At 46.1% G+C, this 24,483-nt stretch overlaps 1 protein-coding gene across 2 annotated transcripts in view; it reads left to right on the top strand.

The window, feature by feature from the left end:
* Positions 1-24,483, top strand: part of ACAP1 (ArfGAP with coiled-coil, ankyrin repeat and PH domains 1) — a 417,361-nt gene that overhangs the window by 346,390 nt on the left and 46,488 nt on the right. For both annotated transcript variants that reach the window (XM_075346777.1, XM_075346776.1), the window contains 3 exons: positions 16,292-16,361; positions 17,303-17,397; positions 17,954-18,285. In XM_075346777.1, the coding sequence (XP_075202892.1) occupies positions 16,292-16,361; positions 17,303-17,397; positions 17,954-18,285 (497 nt within the window). The remainder of the gene's footprint in view (positions 1-16,291; positions 16,362-17,302; positions 17,398-17,953; positions 18,286-24,483) is intronic.

Here is a 24,483-nt window from a genome sequence, read left to right as displayed (position 1 = left end):
GTCTCATCCTTCCCTCTAATCCTCTCTGCAGTGTGGGGTCACGTCCTTCCCTCTAATCCTCTCTGCAGTGTGGGGTCTCATCCTTCCCTCTAATCCTCTCTGCAGTGTGGGGTCACGTCCTTCCCTCTAATCCTCTCTGCAGTGTGGGGTCACGTCCTTTCCTCTAATCCTCTCTGCAGTGTGGGGTCACATCCTTCCCTCTAATCCTCTCTGCAGTATAGGGTCACGTCCTTCCTTCTAATCTCTGCAGTGTGGGGTCACGTCCTTCCCTCTAATCCTCTCTGCAGTGTGGGGCCACGTCCTTCCCTCTAATCCTCTCTGCAGTGTGGGGTCACGTCCTTCCCTCTAATCCTCTCTGCAGTGTGGGGTCACGTCCTTCCCTCTAATCCTCTCTGCAGTGTGGGGTCACATCCTTCCCTCTAATCCTCTCTGCAGTATAGGGTCACGTCCTTCCCTCTAATCGCTGCAGTGTGGGGTCACGTCCTTTCCTCTAATCCTCTCTGCAGTGTGGGGCCGCATCCTTCCCTCTAATCCTCTCTGCAGTGTGGGGTCACATCCTTCCCTCTAATCCTCTCTGCAGTGTTGGGTCACGTCCTTCCCTCTAATCTCTGCAGTGTGGGGTCACGTCCTTCCCTCCAATCCTCTCTGCAGTTTGGGGTCACATCCTTCCCTCTAATCCTCTCTGCAGTGTGGGGTCACGTCCTTTCCTCTAATCCTCTCTGCAGTGTGGGGTCACGCCCTTCCCTCTAATCCTCTCTGCAGTGTGGGGTCACGTCCTTTCCTCTAATCCTCTCTGCAGTGTGGGGTCACGTCCTTTCCTCTAATCCTCTCTGCAGTGTGGGGCCGCATCCTTCCCTCTAATCCTCTCTGCAGTGTGGGGTCACATCCTTCCCTCTAATCCTCTCTGCAGTGTGGGGTCACGTCCTTCCCTCTAATCTCTGCAGTGTGGGGTCACGTCCTTCCCTCCAATCCTCTCTGCAGTTTGGGGTCACATCCTTCCCTCTAGTCCTCTCTGCAGTGTGGGGTCACGACCTTTCCTCTAATCCTCTCGGCAGTGTGGGGTCTCATCCTTCCCTCTAATCCTCTCTGCAGTGTGGGGTCACGTCCTTCCCTCTAATCCTCTCTGAAGTGTGGGGTCTCATCCTTCCCTCTAATCCTCTCTGCAGTGTGGGGTCACGTCCTTCCCTCTAATCCTCTCTGCAGTGTGGGGCCACATCCTTCCCTCTAATCCTCTCTGCAGTGTGGGGTCACATCCTTCCCTCTAATCCTCTCTGCAGTGTGGGGTCACGTCCTTCCCTCTAATCTCTGCAGTGTGGGGTCTCATCCTTCCCTCTAATCCTCTCTGCAGTGTGGGGTCACGTCCTTTCCTCTAATCCTCTCTGCAGTGTGGGGCCGCATCCTTCCCTCTAATCCTCTCTGCAGTGTGGGGTCACATCCTTCCCTCTAATCCTCTCTGCAGTGTGGGGTCACGTCCTTCCCTCTAATCTCTGCAGTGTGGGGTCACGTCCTTCCCTCCAATCCTCTCTGCAGTTTGGGGTCACATCCTTCTCTCTAATCCTCTCTGCAGTGTGGGGTCACGTCCTTTCCTCTAATCCTCTCTGCAGTGTGGGGTCTCATCCTTCCCTCTAATCCTCTCTGCAGTGTGGGGTCTCATCCTTCCCTCTAATCCTCTCTGCAGTGTGGGGTCACGTCCTTTCCTCTAATCCTCTCTGCAGTGTGGGGCCGCATCCTTCCCTCTAATCCTCTCTGCAGTGTGGGGTCACATCCTTCCCTCTAATCCTCTCTGCAGTGTGGGGTCACGTCCTTCCCTCTAATTTCTGCAGTGTGGGGCCACGGCTTTCCCTCTAATCCTCTCTGCAGTGTGGGGCCGCATCCTTCCCTCTAATCCTCTCTGCAGTATGGGGTCACATCCTTCCCTCTAATCCTCTCTGCAGTGTGGGGTCACGTCCTTCCCTCTAATCTCTGCAGTGTGGGGTCACGTCCTTCCCTCCAATCCTCTCTGCAGTTTGGGGTCACATCCTTCCCTCTAATCCTCTCTGCAGTGTGGGGTCACGTCCTTTCCTCTAATCCTCTCTGCAGTGTGGGGTCTCATCCTTCCCTCTAATCCTCTCTGCAGTGTTAGGTCACGTCCTTCCCTCTAAACCTCTCTGCAGTGTGGGGTCTCATCCTTCCCTCTAAATCCTCTCTGCAGTGTGGGGTCATGTCCTTCCCTCTAATCCTCTCTGCAGTGTGGGGTCACGTCCCTTCCTCTAATCCTCTCTGCAGCGTGGGGCCACATCCTTCCCTCTAATCCTCTCTGCAGTGTGGGGTCACATCCTTCCCTCTAATCCTCTCTGCAGTGTGGGGTCACGTCCTTCCCTCTAATCTCTGCAGTATGGGGCCACGTCCTTCCCTCCAATCCTCTCTGCAGTTTGGAGTCACATCCTTCCCTCTAATCCTCTCTGCAGTGTGGGGTCACGTCCTTTCCTCTAATCCTCTCTGCAGTGTGGGGTCTCATCCTTCCCTCTAATCCTCTCTGCAGTGTGGGGTCACGTCCTTCCCTCTAATCCTCTCTGCAGTGTGGGGTCTCATCCTTCCCTCTAATCCTCTCTGCAGTGTGGGGTCACGTCCTTCCCTCTAATCCTCTCTGCAGTGTGGGGTCACGTCCTTTCCTCTAATCCTCTCTGCAGTGTGGGGTCACATCCTTCCCTCTAATCCTCTCTGCAGTGTGGGGTCACGTCCTTCCCTCTAATCCTCTCTGCAGTGTGGGGCCACGTCCTTCCCTCTAATCCTCTCTGCAGTGTGGGGTCACATCCTTCCCTCTAATCCTCTCTGCAGTATGGGGTCACGTCCTTCCCTCTAATCCTCTCTGCAGTGTGGGGTCACGTCCTTCCCTCTAATCCTCTTTGCAGTGTGGGGTCACGGCCTTCCCTCTAAACCTCTCTGCAGTGTGGGGTCACGTCCTTCCCTCCAATTTTCTCTGCAGTGTGGGGTCACGTCCTTCCCTCTAATCCTCTCTGCAGTGTGGGGTCACGTCCTTCCCTCTAATCCTCTCCGGAGTATGGGGGCACGTCCTTCCCTCTAATCCACTCCGCAGTGGGGGGTCACATCCTTCCCTCTAATCCTTTCTGCAGTGTGGGGGTCACGTCCTTCCCTCTAATCCTTTCTGCAGTGTGGGGGTCACATTCTTCCCTCTAATCCTCTCTGCATTGTGTGGTCACGTCCTACTGTCAAGGTTAAAAATGATGATGATGATGAGACTCAAAGGGTCTCTCGGGATCTGGCTGCTGTTTCAAATTAAACTGTCATGTGTGCACGTGAGATTAAATAATAACGGACAGCAAGTCAGTTATAGCTATCTCCATGACTGGCACTGGCCAAGTGGTCTTTATTGTTTAAAACTTTCCACGACTCTTGAGAAGTGAAGGGCGTGGACAAAATACAGTCCAATCAAATATTGTAGGTCGGGGCTTCATGACGTAGAGAGATCTGCATAGTCTCTTCCTGATTGGTCATTCCAGGCTCCAGGAATTTCTTTTGTTTATCACCTCAGGTGTAGACAGGAAATAGCAGCCATCTTTAAGTTACATATACTGTGTCTAAGGAAAATACACTGAATATGCAATATACATATATACATGTTAGTAAGAAACACAGCATTCACAAATATGTGTGTTAGTTCACATCTACTTAACTATACAGTCAGGGCCAGAAATATTTGGACAGTGACACAAGTTTTGTTATTTTAGCTGTTTACAAAAACATGTTCAGAAATACAATTCTATATATAATATGGGCTGAAAGTGCACACTCCCAGCTGCAATATGAGAGTTTTCACATCCAAATCTGAGAAAGGGTTTAGGAATCATAGCTCTGTAATGCATAGCCTCCTCTTTTTCAAGGGACCAAAAGTAATTGGACAAGGGACTCTAAGGGCTGCAATTAACTCTGAAGGCGTCTCCCTCGATAACCTGTAATCAATGAAGTAATGCGGTCTAAGGAACTCTCAATTGAGGTGAAGCAGAACATCCTGAGGCTGAAAAAAAAGACAAAATCCATCAGAGAGATAGCAGACATGCTTGGAGTAGCAAAATCAACAGTCGGGTACATTCTGAGAAAAAAGGAATTGACTGGTGAGCTTGGGAACTCAAAAAGGCCTGGGAGTCCACGGATGACAACAGTGGTGGATGATCGCCGCATACTTTCTTTGGTGAAGAAGAACCCGTTCACAACATCAACTGAAGTCCAGAACACTCTCAGTGAAGTAGGTGTATCTGTCTCTAAGTCAACAGTAAAGAGAAGACTCCATGAAAGTAAATACAAAGGGTTTACATCTACATGCAAACCATTCATCAATTCCAAAAATAGACAGGCCAGAGTTAAATTTGCTGAAAAACACCTCATGAAGCCAGCTCAGTTCTGGAAAAGTATTCTATGGACAGATGAGACAAAGATCAACCTGTACCAGAATGATGGGAAGAAAAAAGTATGGAGAAGAAAGGGAACGGCACATGATCCAAGGCACACCACATCCTCTGTAAAACATGGTGGAGGCAACGTGATGGCATGGGCATGCATGGCTTTCAATGGCACTGGGTCACTTGTGTTTATTGATGACATAACAGCAGACTAGAGTAGCCGGATGAATTCTGAAGTGTACAGGGATATACTTTCAGCCCAGATTCAGCCAAATGCCGCAAAGTTGATCGGACGGCGCTTCATAATACAGATGGACAATGACCCCAAGCATACAGCCAAAGCTACCCAGGAGTTCATGAGTGCAAAAAAGTGGAACATTCTGCAATGGCCAAGTCAATCACCAGATCTTAACCCAATTGAGCATGCATTTCACTTGCTCAAATCCAGACTTAAGACGGAAAGACCCACAAACAAGCAAGACCTGAAGGCTGCGGCTGTAAAGGCCTGGCAAAGCATTAAGAAGGAGGAAACCCAGCGTTTGGTGATGTCCATGGGTTCCAGACTTAAGGCAGTGATTGCCTCCAAAGGATTCGCAACAAAATATTGAAAATAAAAATATTTTGTTTGGGTTTGGTTTATTTGTCCAATTACTTTTGACCTCCTAAAATGTGGAGTGTTTGTAAAGAAATGTGTATAATTCCTACAATTTCTATCAGATATTTTTGTTCAAACCTTCAAATTAAACGTTACAATCTGCACTTGAATTCTGTTGTAGAGGTTTCATTTCAAATCCAATGTGGTGGCATGCAGAGCCCAACTCGCCAAAATTGTGTCACTGTCCAAATATTTCTGGACCTAACTGTATACCTGATTCTATGAAATGGCTGAATTAAGTATTTTTTTATACTCAATTCTTGTCCTCAACAGTCCCCCCTAAAGACTTATTTCTGCCATTTCTGATTTCTAAGGGTACTATGTTCCCTTAGGAAGAGAGGTAGAAAGACCTATCGGAAAACCTGCCTAACTGAACGTTGAGGCATGGGTGGAGAGGGGAAGTGGTTTTCTTCACCGGTTTGAGACCAAGGACTCCTAGGCGAGTCCTCACCCTTTTTTAGTTGGACTTCCCCATGTCTCAAGGTTCTCTAAGTCCTCTCTTCTAACTGTTCTGGCAATAATTAGTCTGAAACTGTACAGGTTTTCTGAAAAGGATAAGTATGAGCAGAACGCTCAGTGCAGCTCTGGTTGATCAACCCTTCTGCAATGCGAGGTGTGGACCCATAGATGTTTCTGCGGTTGGATCGGCTCCTCTAGTGTTGACTCATGGCTCTTTCTCGTTTGTCCTTTAGGATCAATCAGTCACCTGTCTGGAGACCATATGCTAATAGCTCTGATTTAAAATCTGGAATTGGAAAATACACCTGATTATCACACTATTCTGTCAATTATATAAAAATTGTACATGCCTGTGTTAAACCAAAAAACATCTTACATAAAGACCTGTTTATTACGAAAAGAAAACAAAACATATACATTTTATACACGATTTACTAGTTTCCACTTTTCTATAAAATATACACTTTTTGTAAACACATTTTTTTACATACCACCTTTATGTGCTTCTCAGCAATAATATCGTTTTCTGCACTGGAATGCCTCTGACCAAACCTGGAGAGAAATTTACACAACACGCACAGACTTGCATACAACGTGCTCATGATATACATCTATAATCAGTCTGCAGTCTCTAAAAAATGGGTAGAGTTGGTGCAGGGTGTTTCTACGGACTCTTTACAATTCTCCTCCTCACTTCGTTTTAAGTACATGTCTTACAAGACTGGGTGAATCTGCCCACCTGAGTACTGAATCCTGGCATCACCAAAGCACACACTGACAATTGTCTTTCACAGATGTTACCTGGGGCATCATTAAGAAGAGTGTGACGGGGTGTACATCAGAGCAAAGAGAGACAACAGGCCGAGGATGATCCAACAGGTTTACTAACAAGAATACAGGAACAGCACACGACAAGTCCAAATAAAACAGATTCGGGGGCACCTCCCGATAATCCAAAGTGCCAGATCACAACGTAATAGTCCTTTTCAGAGTCCCAGAAATCCCACACAATCCACTGGACGGCGAGATCTGTCCGCAGATTCAGATCTCGCTCCCTTCCTCTTCAAAAACTCAGCTCCCAACTGCATTTAGAAACAGGAGTGAATTGTTTGAGCTCGTGGGCCCGCCCCTCAAGGGTAGGGGTCTATGCAATGGTTGGGCCCACTAGAAGATTCTAGAAGGTTGGCTCCGAGATGTCTACAGGTTTGTGTAGTTGGCGTTATCCACTGCTTACGAAACAATGAGAAGTTCCCCTGGCTGTGTGGACAAGAGATAATTGCATTATGGGCCCAGAGACACAGGAGATGGGGGGAAGGTATGGTTACTTACATCCCAAGACATTTCAAAGTGTTCAGTAAGTACAACCAAAGGAAAGTGACATCACATCCTGACATAGTATTACAGCAAATACAGTGAGAAGGTAAAATACATCATGACAATTCCTTCCCCTCCCAACTTGTGTACGTACTAGGGACCTCTACAGGTCGCTGGTTAAGTACACGCAGGCATGGCTGACAGGACTCAGGGCTCCTCTTGCCTGGACAGTCCATCTGCATTTTGGTGTTGGCTGCCCCTTCTATATTGTATGGTAAAGTTATAGGGCTGCAGAGCCAGGCTCCATCGCAGTAAGCGTCCATTGTCCCCAGAGACTCTGTTCAGCCAGGTGAGGGGATTGTGATCAGTAACCACAGTGAATTCCCGTCCATACAGATACGGCCGTAGTTTCTTAAGGGCCCACACTACAGCCAGACATTCCTTCTCAACAGTTGCATAGGCCACTTCTCGGTCCAGCAGTTTCCGGCTGAGATAGGCGATGGGGTGCTCGTCCCCAGCTGCATTCACCTGGCTGAGGACAGCTCCCAGTCCATAAGCAGAGGCATCCGTTTGCACAATGAATCTCCTCTTGTAGTCTGGAGCAGCCAGGACAGGATCGCAGATCAAAGCATCCTTCAGCTGGTTAAAAGCCTCATCACAGGCTGGAGTCCAGATCACCAGCCGGGGCATTGTTTTCTTGGTCAGGTCGGTAAGAGGCTTGGCCACAGTACTGAAATGAGAAACAAATTTTCGGTAATAACTGGCAGTGCCCAGAAAAGCCATAACTTGTTTCTTAGTTTGGGGTACAGGCCAGTCTCTAATAGCCTGGATTTTGGCAGGCTCAGGTCGGAGCTTCCCTCCTCCCACTCTATGTCCTAGGTACTGGACTTCCCCCATCCCCAATTGGCATTTATCGGGTCGAATAGTTAGGCCGGCTGCAAGAATCAGGTCCAAAATAATGGCTACTTGATTCAGATGTTCCTCCCATGTGTGGCTGAAGACGGCGATATCATCCAAGTAGGCACAAGCAAAGTCATCACATCCCCGGAGGATCTGATCCACCATTCTCTGGAAGGTGGCCGGGGCATTTTTCATTCCAAAAGGCATGCTTAGAAATTCATACAGACCAAAGGGGGTTATAAAAGCGGACCGTTCTCTCCCTTCATCCGTTAGAGGGATCTGCCAGTATCCCTTACTGAGATCCAAGGTAGTGACATATCGGGACCCAGCCAGTCGGTCTAGAAGTTCGTCAATACGAGGCATTGGGTAAGGATCGCTGACGGTATGGTCGTTTAGTCGCCGATAGTCCACACAAAATCGAGTACTCCCATCCTTCTTGGGTACTAACACCACAGGGGAGGCCCAAGGGCTATGGGAGGCCTGGATTACCCCAAGCTGTAACATCTCCTCCAGTTCGTGCTGCATGGTGTTTCGAACTGATTCAGGTACCCGGTAAGGAGCCAGTTGTATGGGACGGATGCCCTGAGTGTCCACATGATGTTGGGTGACGGTGGTTCGACCTGGTTGGGATGAGAAAGCAGCCCGTCTCTGTTGAAGCACTTCCAGCATCTGGATTTTCTGTAAGGAGTCCAGGTAATCTCCCAGGGGAACCTGTTCCACAGTGGATGGGGCTCTCGCTGCTTCCACGAGATCAGGTAGAGAGTCCTCATCCTCTTGACCATCTTCTGAAGCCAACCGACAGCTTGCTATCATTGGAATGTTCCGGTCATGGTACTCCTTAATCATATTCACATGGACAGTCTTTTGCCTTAGCCCCTGATCATCTAAAGCAAGAAGGTAATTGGTATCATTCAGTTTTCTGAGAACCCGGAAGGGACCCTCCCATGTGGTCTGCAGTTTATTCTGCCGATGGGGAACAATCATTAAGACTTGTTGTCCTTCTACAAACTCCCGATAGCGTGCGTTACGGTCATACCATGTCTTCTGTCTGGTTTGAGCCATACGCAAATGACTCTGTGCAAAACTAGCAAGTTGGGCCAAGGTTTCTCGCAGCTTTAGGACATAAGGGACAACAGGGGTTCCTGTATCTTCAACTTGCCCCTCCCAGTATTCCTTGAGCAGGGTTAAGGGTCCTCGGACCTTTCTTCCATAGAGTAGTTCAAAGGGGGAGAACCCAGTGGACTCCTGGGGAACTTCCCGATAGGCAAACAAGAGATTGGGTAGGTACTTCTCCCAGTCTGAATCTCGGTCCGTGAAGGCCCTCAGCATATTCTTCAGAGTGCCGTTGAATCGTTCACAAAGTCCATTTGTTTGGGGATGATACGGGGTCGTTCGGATCGCTCGTACTCCACAGGTGCGCCACAGACACTGGACCAACTCTGACATAAACTGGGAGCCTTGGTCCGACAAGATCTCACTGGGGAATCCTACTCTGGTAAAAATAATAACCAAGGCCTCGGCCACCTTGGCTGCAGAGATACTTGACAAGGCCACGGCTTCTGGATATCGGGTGGCGTAGTCCACAACAGTGAGAATGTACTGCTTTCCAGATTTACTTGGTTTAGCCAGAGGTCCAATGATATCAACAGCTACTCTTTGAAAGGGTTCTTCTATTATAGGGAGCGGTTGCAGGGGTGCCTTTGGGTGATCTCCGGGTCGCCCTCTACGCTGACATATGTCACAAGTTCGGCAGAAATGCGCCACTGCTTGGGAAATCCCCGGCCAATAAAAAGTTTGAGTCAATCGTCTCTCGGTGCGGGTTTTGCCTTGATGGCCAGCAGTAGGAATGTCATGAGCCAGGTGTAATAGGGGAATTCTGTACTTCTGAGGAACAATCAGCTGTTTGCTATAAGTCCAGGGCTTATCTAGGGAGTCGGCATTGGCAACCCGATACAGAAGTCCATTTTCTCTGATAATTCTTTCTCCGTTTTCCCCTAGCTGCCCTATTTCAGCCCGAGTTCTAAAACTAGCAAGGGTGGGGTCAGTCTCTACTTCTTGTCTAAACTGAACTTTATCCCAAGTAACATTCATATTATCCCCACAAGAAGAATCACTCACCGGCTGTAATGGCAGTTCTGGTGGCCTCAGTTCCATGGATGGGTTGTACACCTCCACATGGGCTGCTCTCTTGGCTTGACTTCTGGTTACCGCACCGACAAAGTGGCAATGAAGATTCCCCACATCATTTCCTAGAAGAACGTCTGCAGGGAGGCCGCTCATCACACCGACCACACATTGTTTTGCCCCAAAGCCATAATCCAGGGTCACACTCGCTCTTGGAATATATCTCTGGGTACCTCCTGCCAGTTCAATGGCAATTCCTGGTCCCTTTTGAATTGCTTGTGGTTGAATTACTCGGGGATCGGCTATGGTGAGGAAAGCCCCAGTGTCACGGAAGCCAACAACTTTTTGGCCATCCAGCACGACCTCCTGTAGATGTTTGTCCTGAAGATCAGAAGAACAGGTGGCTGGAGCTCGCACCCCATAGACTCCGGGTAGGGGAGCCAGGATATCTGAGTCACTTGGCAAGTCATCAGGCACAGAATCCAGCTCTTCTCCTGGTGAAGGTGTCTGTAGGTAATGAACAGGCAAAGGCGGTCTGTAGCTGTTCTGTCTACGAACACCTGGACATTGGAATTGCATGTGCCCAGGCTGCCCACATCCATAACATCTGCGCTCTGGGATTCTTCCTCCGCGTCGTATTCCCAAAGGTGGAGCATGAGTAATGCGAGGCACAGTCACACGAAGGTCCCCATGAGTTGACGGTCTAGGGTGATGGTGAACATTGGGGCCAGAAGGACCAGGGGCCACCAGCGTTGGGGGGTTGGTGTTTTTTTTCTCACTGGGTAGTAGTTTTTTCCACTGAGGCTTGATGGTGAGAGCCTCATCAGCTAGAGCTGCAGCTTCCTCCACAGTGGCTGGTCTCCTTTCACGCACCCATTCCCGGATCTCAGCGGGGCACTTGAAGTAAAACTGCTCTTTTAGGAGGACCTGGAGGACGGTCTCCAAGGTTAAGGCCTCCTCTGCCTCCAACCAACGATGCCACAGATGTTTGAGTTTGTGGGCATACATCTTGAAGGACACTTCCTCATCACATGCTAGAGTACGGAACTGAGTCCTGTAAGTGTCTGGCGTTACAGCATAATGTTCTAGAATAGTCTGTTTAATATCCGCATACTCACAGTTCCACCGAGGGTCCATAGCTCTATAGGCTGCAGCAGCTCCACCCTCTAAGAGCCCAACCAGATGCCGGACGCGCTCCCTTTCTGGGACTTCCATTAATCGACACTGATGCTCAAAGTCCTGGAAGAAGCCCTCAATGTCACCAGCAGCCTCATTAAACTGCTTGAAGTCTTTGCGGGACACTCTGGGAAGTTCACTCATGATGGGTGCTGGGGTTACAGTCTGTCTGGAACCTCTCGCGGCTTCCACAGCGAGCTGCTTATCCAGCAATGCCATCTCCTCCATCCTGCGCTCCTTCTCTTCAGCTCCACGCATGGCCTCCCTCTTATCTTCTATGGTGGCCTCATCTCCAAGCAGTGCCATCTTTTCCTTGTACCACACAACCCATTGACTTTTTTGGGTATTCACCTCCGGCTCCCGTCTTTGCTCCCCTTGCTGTGGAAATTGTTCCTCGGTGCCATCTTGCAGGCAAGCGTGTTCCAATGCCTCAATTAGTTGCTCCTTAGAGAGTCCTTTGTAGCCGACACCTAATTCACGGGCCTTTGTTTGTAGACTCGCCACAGTCCAGTTCCTGTATCCTGAGGTTCTGGTTTCAGACGTCGATTGGCTGTTGTCCTCCATTTCTTCTGCTCTGATCCCGCTGCTGCCACCAGTTTGTGACGGGGTGTACATCAGAGCAAAGAGAGACAACAGGCCGAGGATGATCCAACAGGTTTACTAACAGGAATACAGGAACAGCACACGACAAGTCCAAATAAAACAGATTCGGGGGCACCTCCCGATAATCCAAAGTGCCAGATCACAACGTAATAGTCCTTTTCAGAGTCCCAGAAATCCCACACAATCCACTGGACGGCGAGATCTGTCCGCAGATTCAGATCTCGCTCCCTTCCTCTTCAAAAACTCAGCTCCCAACTGCATTTAGAAACAGGAGTGAATTGTTTGAGCTCGTGGGCCCGCCCCTCAAGGGTAGGGGTCTATGCAATGGTTGGGCCCACTAGAAGATTCTAGAAGGTTGGCTCCGAGATGTCTACAGGTTTGTGTAGTTGGCGTTATCCACTGCTTACGAAACAATGAGAAGTTCCCCTGGCTGTGTGGACAAGAGATAATTGCATTATGGGCCCAGAGACACAGGAGATGGGGGGAAGGTATGGTTACTTACATCCCAAGACATTTCAAAGTGTTCAGTAAGTACAACCAAAGGAAAGTGACATCACATTCTGACATAGTATTACAGCAAATACAGTGAGAAGGTAAAATACATCATGACAAAGAGCTCTCATGGCAGAGAAAGCTTACCACCCTTTATCCACAGACCTTCCTCAGTCAGCTGGCTCCCTGCATGTCACATTCCATTCCTTGTTGTTTTGCTTGTTTCTGTAGGGATTTAAGAACACAAGGAGTGACAGGAGTCACTGACGTGACCGGTGTCACCGAGGCATGGTCTTTATGCATGGTAAAGGACTCCTCAACTCTAGGCCCGTTCACTGCTTCTTGGTCAGCTGCACCTGTGCGGGGATCTCCATCCAATTCCATCAGCTCAGATCTAGACTTTCTCTTCAGCATACCTAATTCATTTGACAACAGGAAAAAAAATCTACAACCTACAAACACCTCTAAAGACTCTTACCCACTCCTGTTCTACCCATCTAGAGAGGCATTTAATGCGGCACTGTCTCCTGTACCCATAGGATTGGAGGGAGTGGTCGAATTTAACTACCTCATGTTGTGTAACGTGTAGCATAGCCAGTGCAGAATCGACCACCATCTGGTTTCATCTATAAAAACAAAACTAAAAAAAAAATATAGATTAGATCATTCTTATAACTTTAACTCTGACCATAATACAGTTAGTGGTCATCTATACTTCACATGACTGAAAATACTAAATAAATAAACAAATAAACAACCTGCGGGGGAAGGGTCAGCTACAAAACCTATCTAATATGCCTGCTGCGCCCTCTACTGTTGGAGAATATAATTATTACCTTCGTGTCCCCCCTTGTTTAATTGAGTATTTATTTACCAATGTAACAAAATTCAGAATTTTTATGCTGGTATCCCCTAAAAGAAAAATAAAACAGCAGGTAATAAATTAGCTACATACTAAAACTAAAAATGAACAAACACTGAAAATAACGTATATCTTACAACAATATACATTGCTGGGGAGTTTTAAAACCTTCCAATAAACAACACTGTATCCATAAAGAAAAGAAAAACCTTTCATAATAGAAATAACTGAGACATGATTAAATGACAGCTGTGACTGGGCGACTAACCTGCAAAAATATATAAATTGTTTAGAAATAATCGTAAAAACAGAAAAGATAAGAGTCACAAAATAAAAATATATTGTTCGAATAAATCGCCATTAAAAAACAAAACAACACAGAAATTAAATTGCACATCCCATGAAATCTAATATTCCCTATTCAGGTATAAGCAGTAAACTAAAAATGTGAAATCCTGAACTCTAAGGGTTAAACCAAACTTACGCCACTATTGGGGAAAGACACATTCCATTCTTATCTCTGACTATTTATCAATTCAGTAAAAATTTCACTTAGTTATCTTTGACTTGCATGTATTGGATAGCTGAGTAAACAAATAACTATTTATACTTATTCAAATGTGTTAGTCATATATACCAGAGAACACCTCCCACCGGGGATGGGTGGAGAGCTTTGAACAAAGAGCCATTGCGAGGGGTGTGGCTTATGAGGTGTACTGCCATCAGTGGGTGTAGCAAGACGGAAACCACAGGAAGTTCCAGGCACCTGACTTCCGGGTGTAGCATCCATATTGTGACTCCCTGGGTGTACTGGGAGTGGCTGGAACTACCTAGTGAACCAGGGATACTTTTAGTGCCTGTAAACCAATTTTCATTCCAGCATACAAAGAAAAAAATTTAATTAGTACCAGATATGATGACTTCTAAAGGAAAACAATGAGGCACAGCTAGAGAAAGACATTTAGTGATTCTACAAACAGCAACACACAGTGAATAGGGTCTTTGTCCTCCAGTAAACCCTCACTGGAGATTAATCTGAACTTCAGTACATGGGTTGCAGCCTGCCATCTAGTGGTAGTCCAACGATTTTACACAACTTTTTACAATCTTTTATATATTTTTTCCGCTCTCTTTTTTTTTTTTGTAACTAGGGCGACAGCGTTCTCAGTTCCTACTAAAACAATCTCTTCTTGAACAGAGTATACAGTGCTCTAATTGGACCGGCCGGTTCCAACTGAACCCTTTTTCCCTCCTCCCTGTTATGCAATAAGGACACACTTAGACGTCCAACGTAGAATACAAACCGTTCCTCGTACGTTCCTTTTTCCGGCATCTCACATAGCAGTGCATGAGTTAATACTCAGGGGAAATACGCTGATTCAAAACACTTATTTACCACCACCGGAGTCCCTCCCCCTCTTTCCCGTGTATAGAGGACGCCCATTTCGGCGTCCAACACGTGGATACTAATACCGTTCTCCACGTGTTCCTATTACCGGCTATAAACACAAGAATCGATGTGTTAAAAAAAAACACTGGGGAAACGCCGATTCCCTTATCTCTCTGTTCCAAAAACAAACCAACAATTACAAAATGCTGAAAAACGCATGAACCTGTTAGTTTCTGTTCCAATCCAAACCAAAATAGCACTTGTCTTTCTTTCAAATCATTACAACTCCTTCGTTTGCTTTACTACACAAAGGCTGCATCTACCTCCTGTATGTTAGCCCACTGACCCCTCCTTTCTCCTCACTCCAAGCAAATGCCTCGGCTGTCTTCACCCCCCCTTCTTCTCAGCTAAAAGACGGCAGGGACGTAGCTGTGTAATTCGATCTCCTCTCTGTCTCTGTCTCAAGCAGCCAGTGGGGGACTGACCCCCCCTTCTCGCATTCTTTGTTCTCAATAGAAAGACTGTCAGGGATGTCCCTGGGCTCTACCAGACCCCCGCTGTCTGCCTCTTCGTTCTAAACAGCGATGGGTAATTCACTAACACCACTTGCTTCCTTTGTGTAAGAGACTGCAGGCACAGCTGCGTAATTTGAGTCCCCTCTTCTTCTTAGTGAAGAAGATAGACCACCATCTCTCTAGCTAGCAACAGACAATTAACTCTTTGAAAACTAAGTCAGAGCAAAGAATTTACAGTCCCCCATTTCTACCTTACTTACAGCAACTTAATAATACAGACAACCAGATCCCATACAAAAGACCTAAAAGTCAGCACCTATAGGGTCTGGGTCCTTCTCTAGGTCACCGGCGAGGGACAGTCACACCGTTAGGTCTCCGGTGCACTACCATTCTCCGGACTAGTGACCACCCCCTTTCGCCAGGTGTCTCTCGAACCACAGGTAAAACAGCACACACAATGTATATGATGCTTACCGCGGAATGAAGGGTGATCAAGTCCTCGATATCGAGCAACACCTGGATACTTGTGAAGTAGCCCCCAGACGTCCGGAAAATTGAAGATCTGACTCACCCTTCTCGGTGGCCCCACACTTGGCACGCCAACTGTCAAGGTTAAAAATGACGATGATGATGATGATGATGAGACTCAAAGGGTCTCTCGGGATCTGGCTGCTGTTTCAAATTAAACTGTCATGTGTGCACGTGAGATTAAATAATAACGGACAGCAAGTCAGTTATAGCTATCTCCTTGACTGGCACTGGCCAAGTGGTCTTTATTGTTTAAAACTTTCCACGACTCTTGAGAAGTGAAGGGCGTGGACAAAATACAGTCCAATCAAATATCGTAGGTCGGTGCTTCATGACGTAGAGAGATCTGCATAGTCTCTTCCTGATTGGTCATTCCAGGCTCCAGGAATTTCTTTTGTTTATCACCTCAGGTGTAGACAGGAAATAGCAGCCATCTTTAAGTTACATATACTGTGTCTAAGGAAAATACACTGAATATGCAATATACATATATACATGTTAGTAAGAAACACAGCATTCACAAATATGTGTGTTAGTTCACATCTACTGAACTATATACCTGAGTCTATAAAATGGCTGAATTAAGTATTTTTTTATACTCCATTCTTGTCCTCAACACTTCCCTCTAATCCTCTCCGCAGTGTGGGGGTCACATCCTTCCCTCTAATCCTCTCTGCAGTGTGGGGTCACATCCTTCCCTCTAATCCTCTCTGTAGTGTGGGGTCATGTCCTTCCCTCTAATCCACTCTGCAGTGTGAGGTCACATCCTTCCCTCTAATCCTCTCCGCAGTGTGGGGTCACGTCCTTCCCTCTAATCCTCTCTGCAGTGTGGGGTCACATCCTTCCCTCTAATCCTCTCTGCTCTTCCCTATGTAGGAGCCTGGGTGTCCATTTCTCTAAAGTCCGCTCCCTGACGCTGGATTCGTGGGAACCCGAGCTGGTGAAGGTGAGGATATTGGGTGAAGGGTGCATTCTTCTTTTATGTTGGCGTGGTGGCTGTGGATGGCTGCAGATTGTGCCAAACACTAATGCGGGCATCACACGAGACAATCTACCGTGCGATATGTCGTCGGGGTCGCGGTTTTCGTGACGCACATCCGGCATCGTTCATGAAGTCGTCCCATGTGACACCTACGAGCGACTCAGAACGTTCTCAAATCGTGTATCGTTGACACGTCTCTCATTTTTAAAAAATCGTTTATTTTTCTTTGTGTCGGTTGTTCATCGTTCTCGGGGCAGCACACATCGCTCCGTGTGACACCCCGGGAAAGATGAACACAGCTTACCTGCGTCCCACGGCTCCCGCCAGCTATGCGTAAGGAAGGAGGTGGGCGGGATGTTTACGTCCCACTCATCTCCGCCCCTCCGCTTCTATTGGCCGGCCACTGTGTGACGTTGCTGTGACGCCGAAAGTCCCACCCCCTTCAGGAAATGGATGTTCGCCGCCCAAAGCGAAGTCGCTCAGCAGGTAAGTACATGTGACGGCGGTTTAACGACTTTGTGCGCCACAGGCAGCAATTTGCCCGTGACGCACAAATGACGGGGGCGGGTACGATCGCTCGTGCGATCGCACGATAGATCGTACCGTGTGAAGCCCGCATTAGAGACATGGCATGTCTGGTGGAAACGTGACATCAATTACTGCATGGTTGGAGGGCATTGGTGGTTGGCATCACGAGGCCATCTCCGGGACAAGGTTCTGTGGTATCCATGCTGGATCCTGACTATTTACAAGTCTGTAATGATGGCTGAGCAATCTCTGTGGTGCTGGTATCCGGGTCTAATCTGGAGACCAGAGTTGACCATACGTGTCCAGCCACAGGTTGCTTCACACATTGGAGTAGATGCACACCCATAACATGGAGACTATTTGCTTCTTGTTTGTAGCTGATGTGTGAACTGGGAAACGCCACAATCAATGGAATCTATGAGGCTCGGATAGAAGAAATGAGCATCAAGAAGCCGACCTCCTCCAGTATACGGTGGGTCACGTATTCTATAAGTGCTGCAGCCGATCGCTGACAGAAGGAACACTGCATATTTGTAGGGATAATTTTCAGAAAATCACCAGCATTTCCATCAGGTTTTACTGTTACTTTTGTGAAGATCTGAGGTTGTAGGTTGTATTAATCACTTAGGCAGATTAACGATGCAACAATTATTATTTACTATAGTCATTATGCACCTCCAAAAGACGGATATCAACAATAGTTCCTTAAATCCAGAAGACAGATATCAACAATAGTCCTTCGGAGAGTTCCTCAAATCCAGATGACAGATATTAAGCATAGTCCTTGGGAGAGTTCTTCAAATGCAGACGATGAATATCAACAATAGACCTTAGGAGAGTTCTTTAAATCCAGACGACGGATATCAACAATAGTCAAATAGAATTTTCTAGCTTCTCCAGTTTCTTTCTACACTGAACTAAACCCTTAAACTTTGTGACGTTTAATTTCTTAGGCCTCTGGTTGTAAGGTGATCTGAATGTTGATTTCTTGGATTACTCTCCTAACCTTGCGCAATTCCTTTAATTAGCAGTGAGAAGGAAATCTGGATTCGAGCAAAGTATGTGGAGAAGAAATTTATCACCAAGCTTCCTCAAACCATGCTCCGCACCTCCCAAGACAAACCGGCTGGCCGACCTCTCAGCACTCCAGAAAGTAGAGCACTGGAGAGCAAGTCAACCGCCGGAGTCAAGAAGTGGCCCATCAACAGCCCTGGGAGGCAGAGGGACAACAGCTTTCTAGATATTACTGCCAGGAAGGACAACACAGGGGCTGGGCCGGAGGGGAAAAGACCTATTACCAGACTGAAGCCTAAACCCCAAATAAGACCTAAGCCAGGGACAGCGCCCCCTCCACCTGCAGGTAAGATTGGTCTGCACATGGCTCAAGATGGAGTTCAGTGTCACTGTAATGTGGTTTTGGAGGTTTAGGAAGGAATGTCTTGAACTCTTCGGGAAATATGGTCTGTGTGTTTAGGGGCACAAAGGCCTGACGTGAGGTCCATGACAGTGTGTATGAAGATCTGTCTACAATTCCAGGATCCGTATCTTGAGTTCCCTCAGTGCTTCCCAGTCAGTCAGTAAAGCTTTCCCTCTTTCCCCTCTTCTCACAGCAATTACAGTCTAATATTTTACAATAATGCACCAAATAGAGGAGGAGGAACGTGTGGAGGAGGACTACGTAGCTGTAATTTCTTTCCTCCAGGACTCTCTCTTGTCGCCTCTATTTCTTCCAGGACTTTTGGTTTATATTCTCCAGATTTCTCAGTCTTTTTCTCTTGGTTTTTCTTGCCCTATATAGAGGCATATAAAAGTTTGGGCACCCCTGCTCAAAATTACTAAACTGATCTCTAAAAGTTATAGAGGACACATTTCCTTTGTATTTAAGGCAAAAAAATAATTATTTTCATCTGTTACATTTTAAAATGAGCAAAAAAGGATAATGGGCCAATGCAAACGTTTGGGCACCCTGCATAGTTAGTACCTCCTCTTTGGCAGTATCACAGCTTGTAAACATTTTTTGTAGCAGCCGAGAGGATAATTTTCCATTTGTAGAAGCCATTTTTTGTCCTCCTTTTCTCCTCCTTTTTTTCTCCTCTTTTCTCCTCATTTTTTATCCTCTTCTCTGTTCTTTTCTTTCTCTTCTCCATCCTGGTATATAGGGCCACATCATGTCCCCATCCTGGTATATAGGGCCACATCATGTCCCCATCCTGGTATATAGGGCCACATCCTGATAACTATGAACCCCCAGCGTGCCGCACATTTAAAAAAAACAAAACACAACACACAAGAAAAAAAAAAACTAAACAATTACACTCACCTTCCCACCGCTAACCCGGCATCCTCTTCTGGCGCTGCCATGTTGGCAACTGAACAGCATTGTAAGCGGCACAGCGCATGACTTCAGTAACCTGCACGCCCGCTTACAGTGTTATCAGCTGTGCCGGCATATTCTCTGCTCCCCATGTCCAGGATTATGGTCGTGGGGAGCAGTTAATATTAATAGGCTTAATCGACGGCTGGCACATCGCACTGCAGTTTTCTAACAGGATGTGTGCTGCGATGAATTTCAGCTGGATGCATGTCCAACTGAAACAGGTGCTGTGGCCATCGGACCCCCTGCACGCTGGGCACGGTCACAATCGCAACCTCTGTGACCGTGGTTGGTACGCCCCTGGTTCAGAGTCTCTCCTTCATGTCTAATACAGGGTATATCAGAGTCTCTCTTCCTTCTATTTTTTGCAACTCAAAAAAGGTCCGTGGAGCCTCTGTTAGGAGTCTCGACACGGAAAATAGCCAGATATCCCTCCGGGAAGGACCTAGCCAAGGAGTGGCTCTTTTTAGGAGACCACCATAACCACCATATTAAGTGGCCCTTTTAGTCAATATCCAGCTCTTGACAAGTTTAAAGATATGACAAGGGAAATACCAAGGCCAGGTATCCATCCACAGACAGCTGTTTCAGGGTATTGCCCCTCATCAGTGTGGAGTAGGATTCTGGCCAGGTGGGAGCAATGCCTAGTAGACCAGCAAGACAAAACAATCACTGATCTCGTGGAGACCAGCCTGAGAAAACACTGCCGGCAGCCAGCACAGGCACTCAACACATTGAAATCCTAGCTGCATTAAACCTTGGGAAGTATGCAAATCAAAAAATGTCTGTGGAGCCTCTGTTAGGACCTAGCCAAGGAGTGGCTCTTTTTAGAATTTAGTGTTTTCTCAGGCTGGTCTCCACAAGATCAGAGATTGTTTTGTTTTGCCTTCCATTTTTTGGCAGTTCCTGCATTGTCTGTGTAGTCTCTGTGAGGTTCAGAGTCTCTCCTTTATGTCTAATACAGGGTTTATCGGAGTCCCTCTTGTATTTTTTGGCAGTTCTTGCATTGTCCATATAGACTTTGTGAGGGTCAGAGTCCCTCTTTCATGTCTAACACAGGGTGTATTGGAGTCCCTCTTTCTTCTATTTTTTGGCAGTTCTTGCATTGTTTGTATAGCCTTTGTGAAGTACAGAGTCCCTACTTCATAAATTATACAGGTGTCTGACCATGTCACACACACACCACAGGCAAAGATAACAGAGTAAAATGTAACATTTGCTGATGACTACCAGCGGGTGTAGCTTTATTTCCCGATATGGAAATACGGTGAGTGATGGCCCGGCTATTAAGGGGTGGAGGAGGCTTTTTTTCTGTCTTTTTTTAATTGTGCCTTCTATACAAGTCATTATAAAGGAAATGTTTCCTAACATTTTTTGTATAAAATCCACTTTACCCTTGGTTTTATATGTTTTATTGTCAGTACCTAAAAGTGGTATAATACCCTGACAACATTGTTCAAAGCAGCAACCTTGGTGTCAGGAATGTGTCCATTCATCTTCCCCATGCTGTTTCCATTCATTTCAGTGATTTTCCTGCCATCCCTCCCCGCCGAGCCCTCCTATTAGGGTCTTTTGGAAAAATGCTTGCGTTTCCCATTAACTTCCATTTATACTTGCAGCCGATCTACTCAATTGGAGTACCAAGCACCTGTTGTAGCTGTTCTGTTTTGTCACAAGTCAGCTTATGGGATCACCAGTGAGGTCCTCTGAATTAGGCCTCTTCAGACCTAATCAAGATCGAGCGCTCGGAGAAAAAGACCTGCATCCATGTGGGCATGATTAATTTTTTCTGTTTATTTAACCAAAGTACAGTTTATTTATACCATTTACAGATCAATGTGATATTGCAAAAAAAAGCTTCTAGCTGGACTTTACAAGTTGCTCATATGACCTTTAAGTTTTAGCAAAACAAAAATGTAGAGTCATGCATATGAGATAAGAAGAAGATAAGAAGAACATTTAGAGACAATAATAATCCTTGAGCCTGTCTCTTATTCCGTAGGCTCCATGACTATGAACTACCATCAGATATACTTACTAATAACAATAAATCTTTAATGAAGAAATAGAGAAACTATTAACCCTTCTATATCAATTTCCCCCTTTTGTAAATGGTATAACCTTCACTACAGGGTCAGTAGGCGTCCAAACAGGAGCTGCTGGCTCATGGGCCTAGTACCCATGAGGGGTCTTCCTACCACTTCACCCATCCACCCTCAGTGTGGACACCTACTCCCGGTCAGCAGAGGCCATTTGGGGTCCGTAGTAAACTACAGAGGGTTCAATGTTGGGACTCTTAGAACATACATTATTCATTAGTTTAGGTAATGCATATATCAATGATTTTACAGCTATATAAAGCAGTAGACAGAACAACAATATTTGCATACAGGTTTGTATAATGCCAGAAACCCAACCTGCTAGGCCCTTAAACCAATTAGCTGGATTCATAAAAGAAAATGTATTTCCCCACCAGGAGTCCTTGTTGGCATCGTGCTCTTTTAACCATTTATCCCTAAGTTCACTTGTTTTCTGTATATCTGCTCTAACCTGGAGGTTGCCTGCAGGGTCAATGTAATGGCAACAGGCAGGACCAATTATTTGACACATTCCGCCGTCTTTTGCTGTCACAAAGTCTAGCACTATAGTATGCTGGTTAGTGACTACAATTAATTGTTTTTGTATAGCATTGGTAGTCAGTGGACTCTACTAGCTTGTCCCACATTTGCATTAAGAAAGGGTGTATGAAAATAGCACTAAATACCTTATTTGCTTTTCCCATTTCTACTACATGAGGCCTACCATTTGGCCGGGGTTTATTATCTGCTGCTCGTTTATACAAGGTATGAATTGGGACAGCTGCTACATCTACTTTACTATGAGGAACTATGAAAGTGGCTGGTGTTAGTCTGGCAAGTGTGCAAACCCCTCTCATGTCAGGGCTCACCCACTTGTGAGCACGATTCCCACAAACCAAAAACACTCCCTCTGGGAAAATACAAAAGTGAGTTTGACTTTGTACACAATAAAGCAGATTCAGAAGCCTCTTCATGACTTTATGAGCACACCACGTATTGTTCATTTGTTTTCCGGTCATACCCGAGATACAGCTACCCCGCTCCCTCCTAAAAGTCCATCTAATAAATGATGATGTACAGCCCTCAATACCCTTCTGATATACTGTCTCATTGTCCTTGGTTAAGTCATGTGTATGTATATAGAAACAGTTATTGTCTTTTCCACAATTTCCAACACCATTGTATTGAAGACTGAACCATAATCCATCATGAGGAAGGGTTTATGAGGAGGGTTTATGAGGGATCGATCCTGTCAAACTAATTTGATCAGCTTCTATGAAGAGGTAAGTTCAAGCCTGGACCAGGGAAATGCAGTGGATGTTGTGTATATGGACTTTTCAAAAGCTTTTGATACGGTGCCACACAAAAGGTTGGTACATAAAATGAGAATAATGGGGATAGGGGAAAATATGTGTAACTGGGTTAAAAACTGGCTCAGTGATAGGAAACAAAGGGTGGTTATTAATGGTACGTACTCGGACTGGGTCTCAGTTCATAGTGGGGTACCACAGGGGTCAGTATTGGGCCCGCTTCTTTTCAACATATTTATAAATGACCTTGTTGGGGGCATGCGGAGTAGAATTTCAATATTTGCAGATGATACTAAACTCTGCAGGGTAATCAATACAGAGGAGGATAATTTTATATTACAGGGAGATTTATGTAAATTGGAGGATTGGGCTGAGAAGTGGCAATTGAAGTTTAATGTAGATAAATGTAAGGTCATGCACTTGGGTAGAGGAAATAAAATTTATGATTATGTACTTAATTGTAGAACACTGGGTAAAACAGACACAGAAAAAGACTTGGGTGTATGGGTGGATGGTAAACTTCACTTTAGTGGACAATGTCAGGCAGCTGCTGCCAGGGCTAATAAAATAATGGGATGTATTAAAAGAGGTAGAAGTGTTCATGAAAAAAATATAGTTCTACCTCTGTACAAGTCACTAGTGCGACCGCACTTAGAATACTGTGTACAATTCTGGTCACTGATATATAACAAGGACATAGCTGAACTGGAGAGGGTGCAGAGAAGAGCGACCAAGATTATTAGAGGAATGGGTGGGCTGCAATACCAAGACAGGTTATTAAACTTGGGGTTATTTAGTTTGGAAAAACGAAGGCTTAGGGGGGATCTAATCACAATGTATAAATATATGAGGGGACAGTACAGAGACCTTTCCAAAGATCTTTTTACACCTAGGCCTGCGACTGGAACACGGGGGCATCCGCTACGTCTTGAGGAAAGAAGGTTTAATCATAATCACAGACGAGGATTCTTTACTGTACGAGCAGTGAGACTATGGAACTCTCTGCCGCATGATGTTGTAATGAGTGATTCACTACTAACATTTAAGCAGAGCCTGGACGCCTTTCTTGAAAAATTTAATATTACCAGTTATGTATATTAGATTTTATGACATGGTATTGATCCAGAGAACTAGTCTCATTGCCGGATGTGGAGTCAGGAAGGAAATTTTTTCCCCATTGGAACTTGTTTGCCACATTGGGGTTTTTTTGCCTTCCTCTGGATCAACATGTTAGGCTACAGGTTGAACTAGATGGACTTAGAGTCTCCCTTCAACCTTAAAAACTATGATACTATGATACTATGAGGAATGGGGCCCGAATGAGGAATCTTAGTCTTTATTTTGGCAATTATGCCCTTGTCTGAATCGTATTCCATCCACCACGAGTATCCATCGGGTCGTGTGATATTTAGCTGGAACCAGGGTTTAGTGACCCATCCAACTATAGTCAATGTAGCAGATACATCACAAGGTACATCTTCTCCCAAAAATCTAGATTGAGTCCAGGTTTCATTGTGTATACAGTCTGGTATGAATACCTCCTGTGGTTCCAGAGGTAAGGCTAAATAAGGCATAGTCTTTGAAGAAATAGGACTGTGTGTGCAGATCCAACAGTCTTTTGGCTTTTCTCCTTCCATGTCCTCAGTAAGAGAAATATGGTGGCGAATGAGTTTATTATCCCAGTCCGTATTTAAAAGTTCGCTCAGTGTCTTTGTTTGGCGCAGCAACCCTGCTACACCTAGCAGGATAATTAGCAAAACTGTCATTCTGCCGGTGGAGTGACCTTTTTACAGTGA

Source organism: Anomaloglossus baeobatrachus, chromosome 4, assembly GCF_048569485.1.
Source record: "Anomaloglossus baeobatrachus isolate aAnoBae1 chromosome 4, aAnoBae1.hap1, whole genome shotgun sequence".
In the NCBI taxonomy this organism is placed as follows: Eukaryota; Metazoa; Chordata; class Amphibia; order Anura; family Aromobatidae; genus Anomaloglossus; species Anomaloglossus baeobatrachus.
The sequence above is the reverse complement of the archived record's forward strand: the minus strand, read 5'-3'. Positions and strand labels throughout refer to the sequence as shown.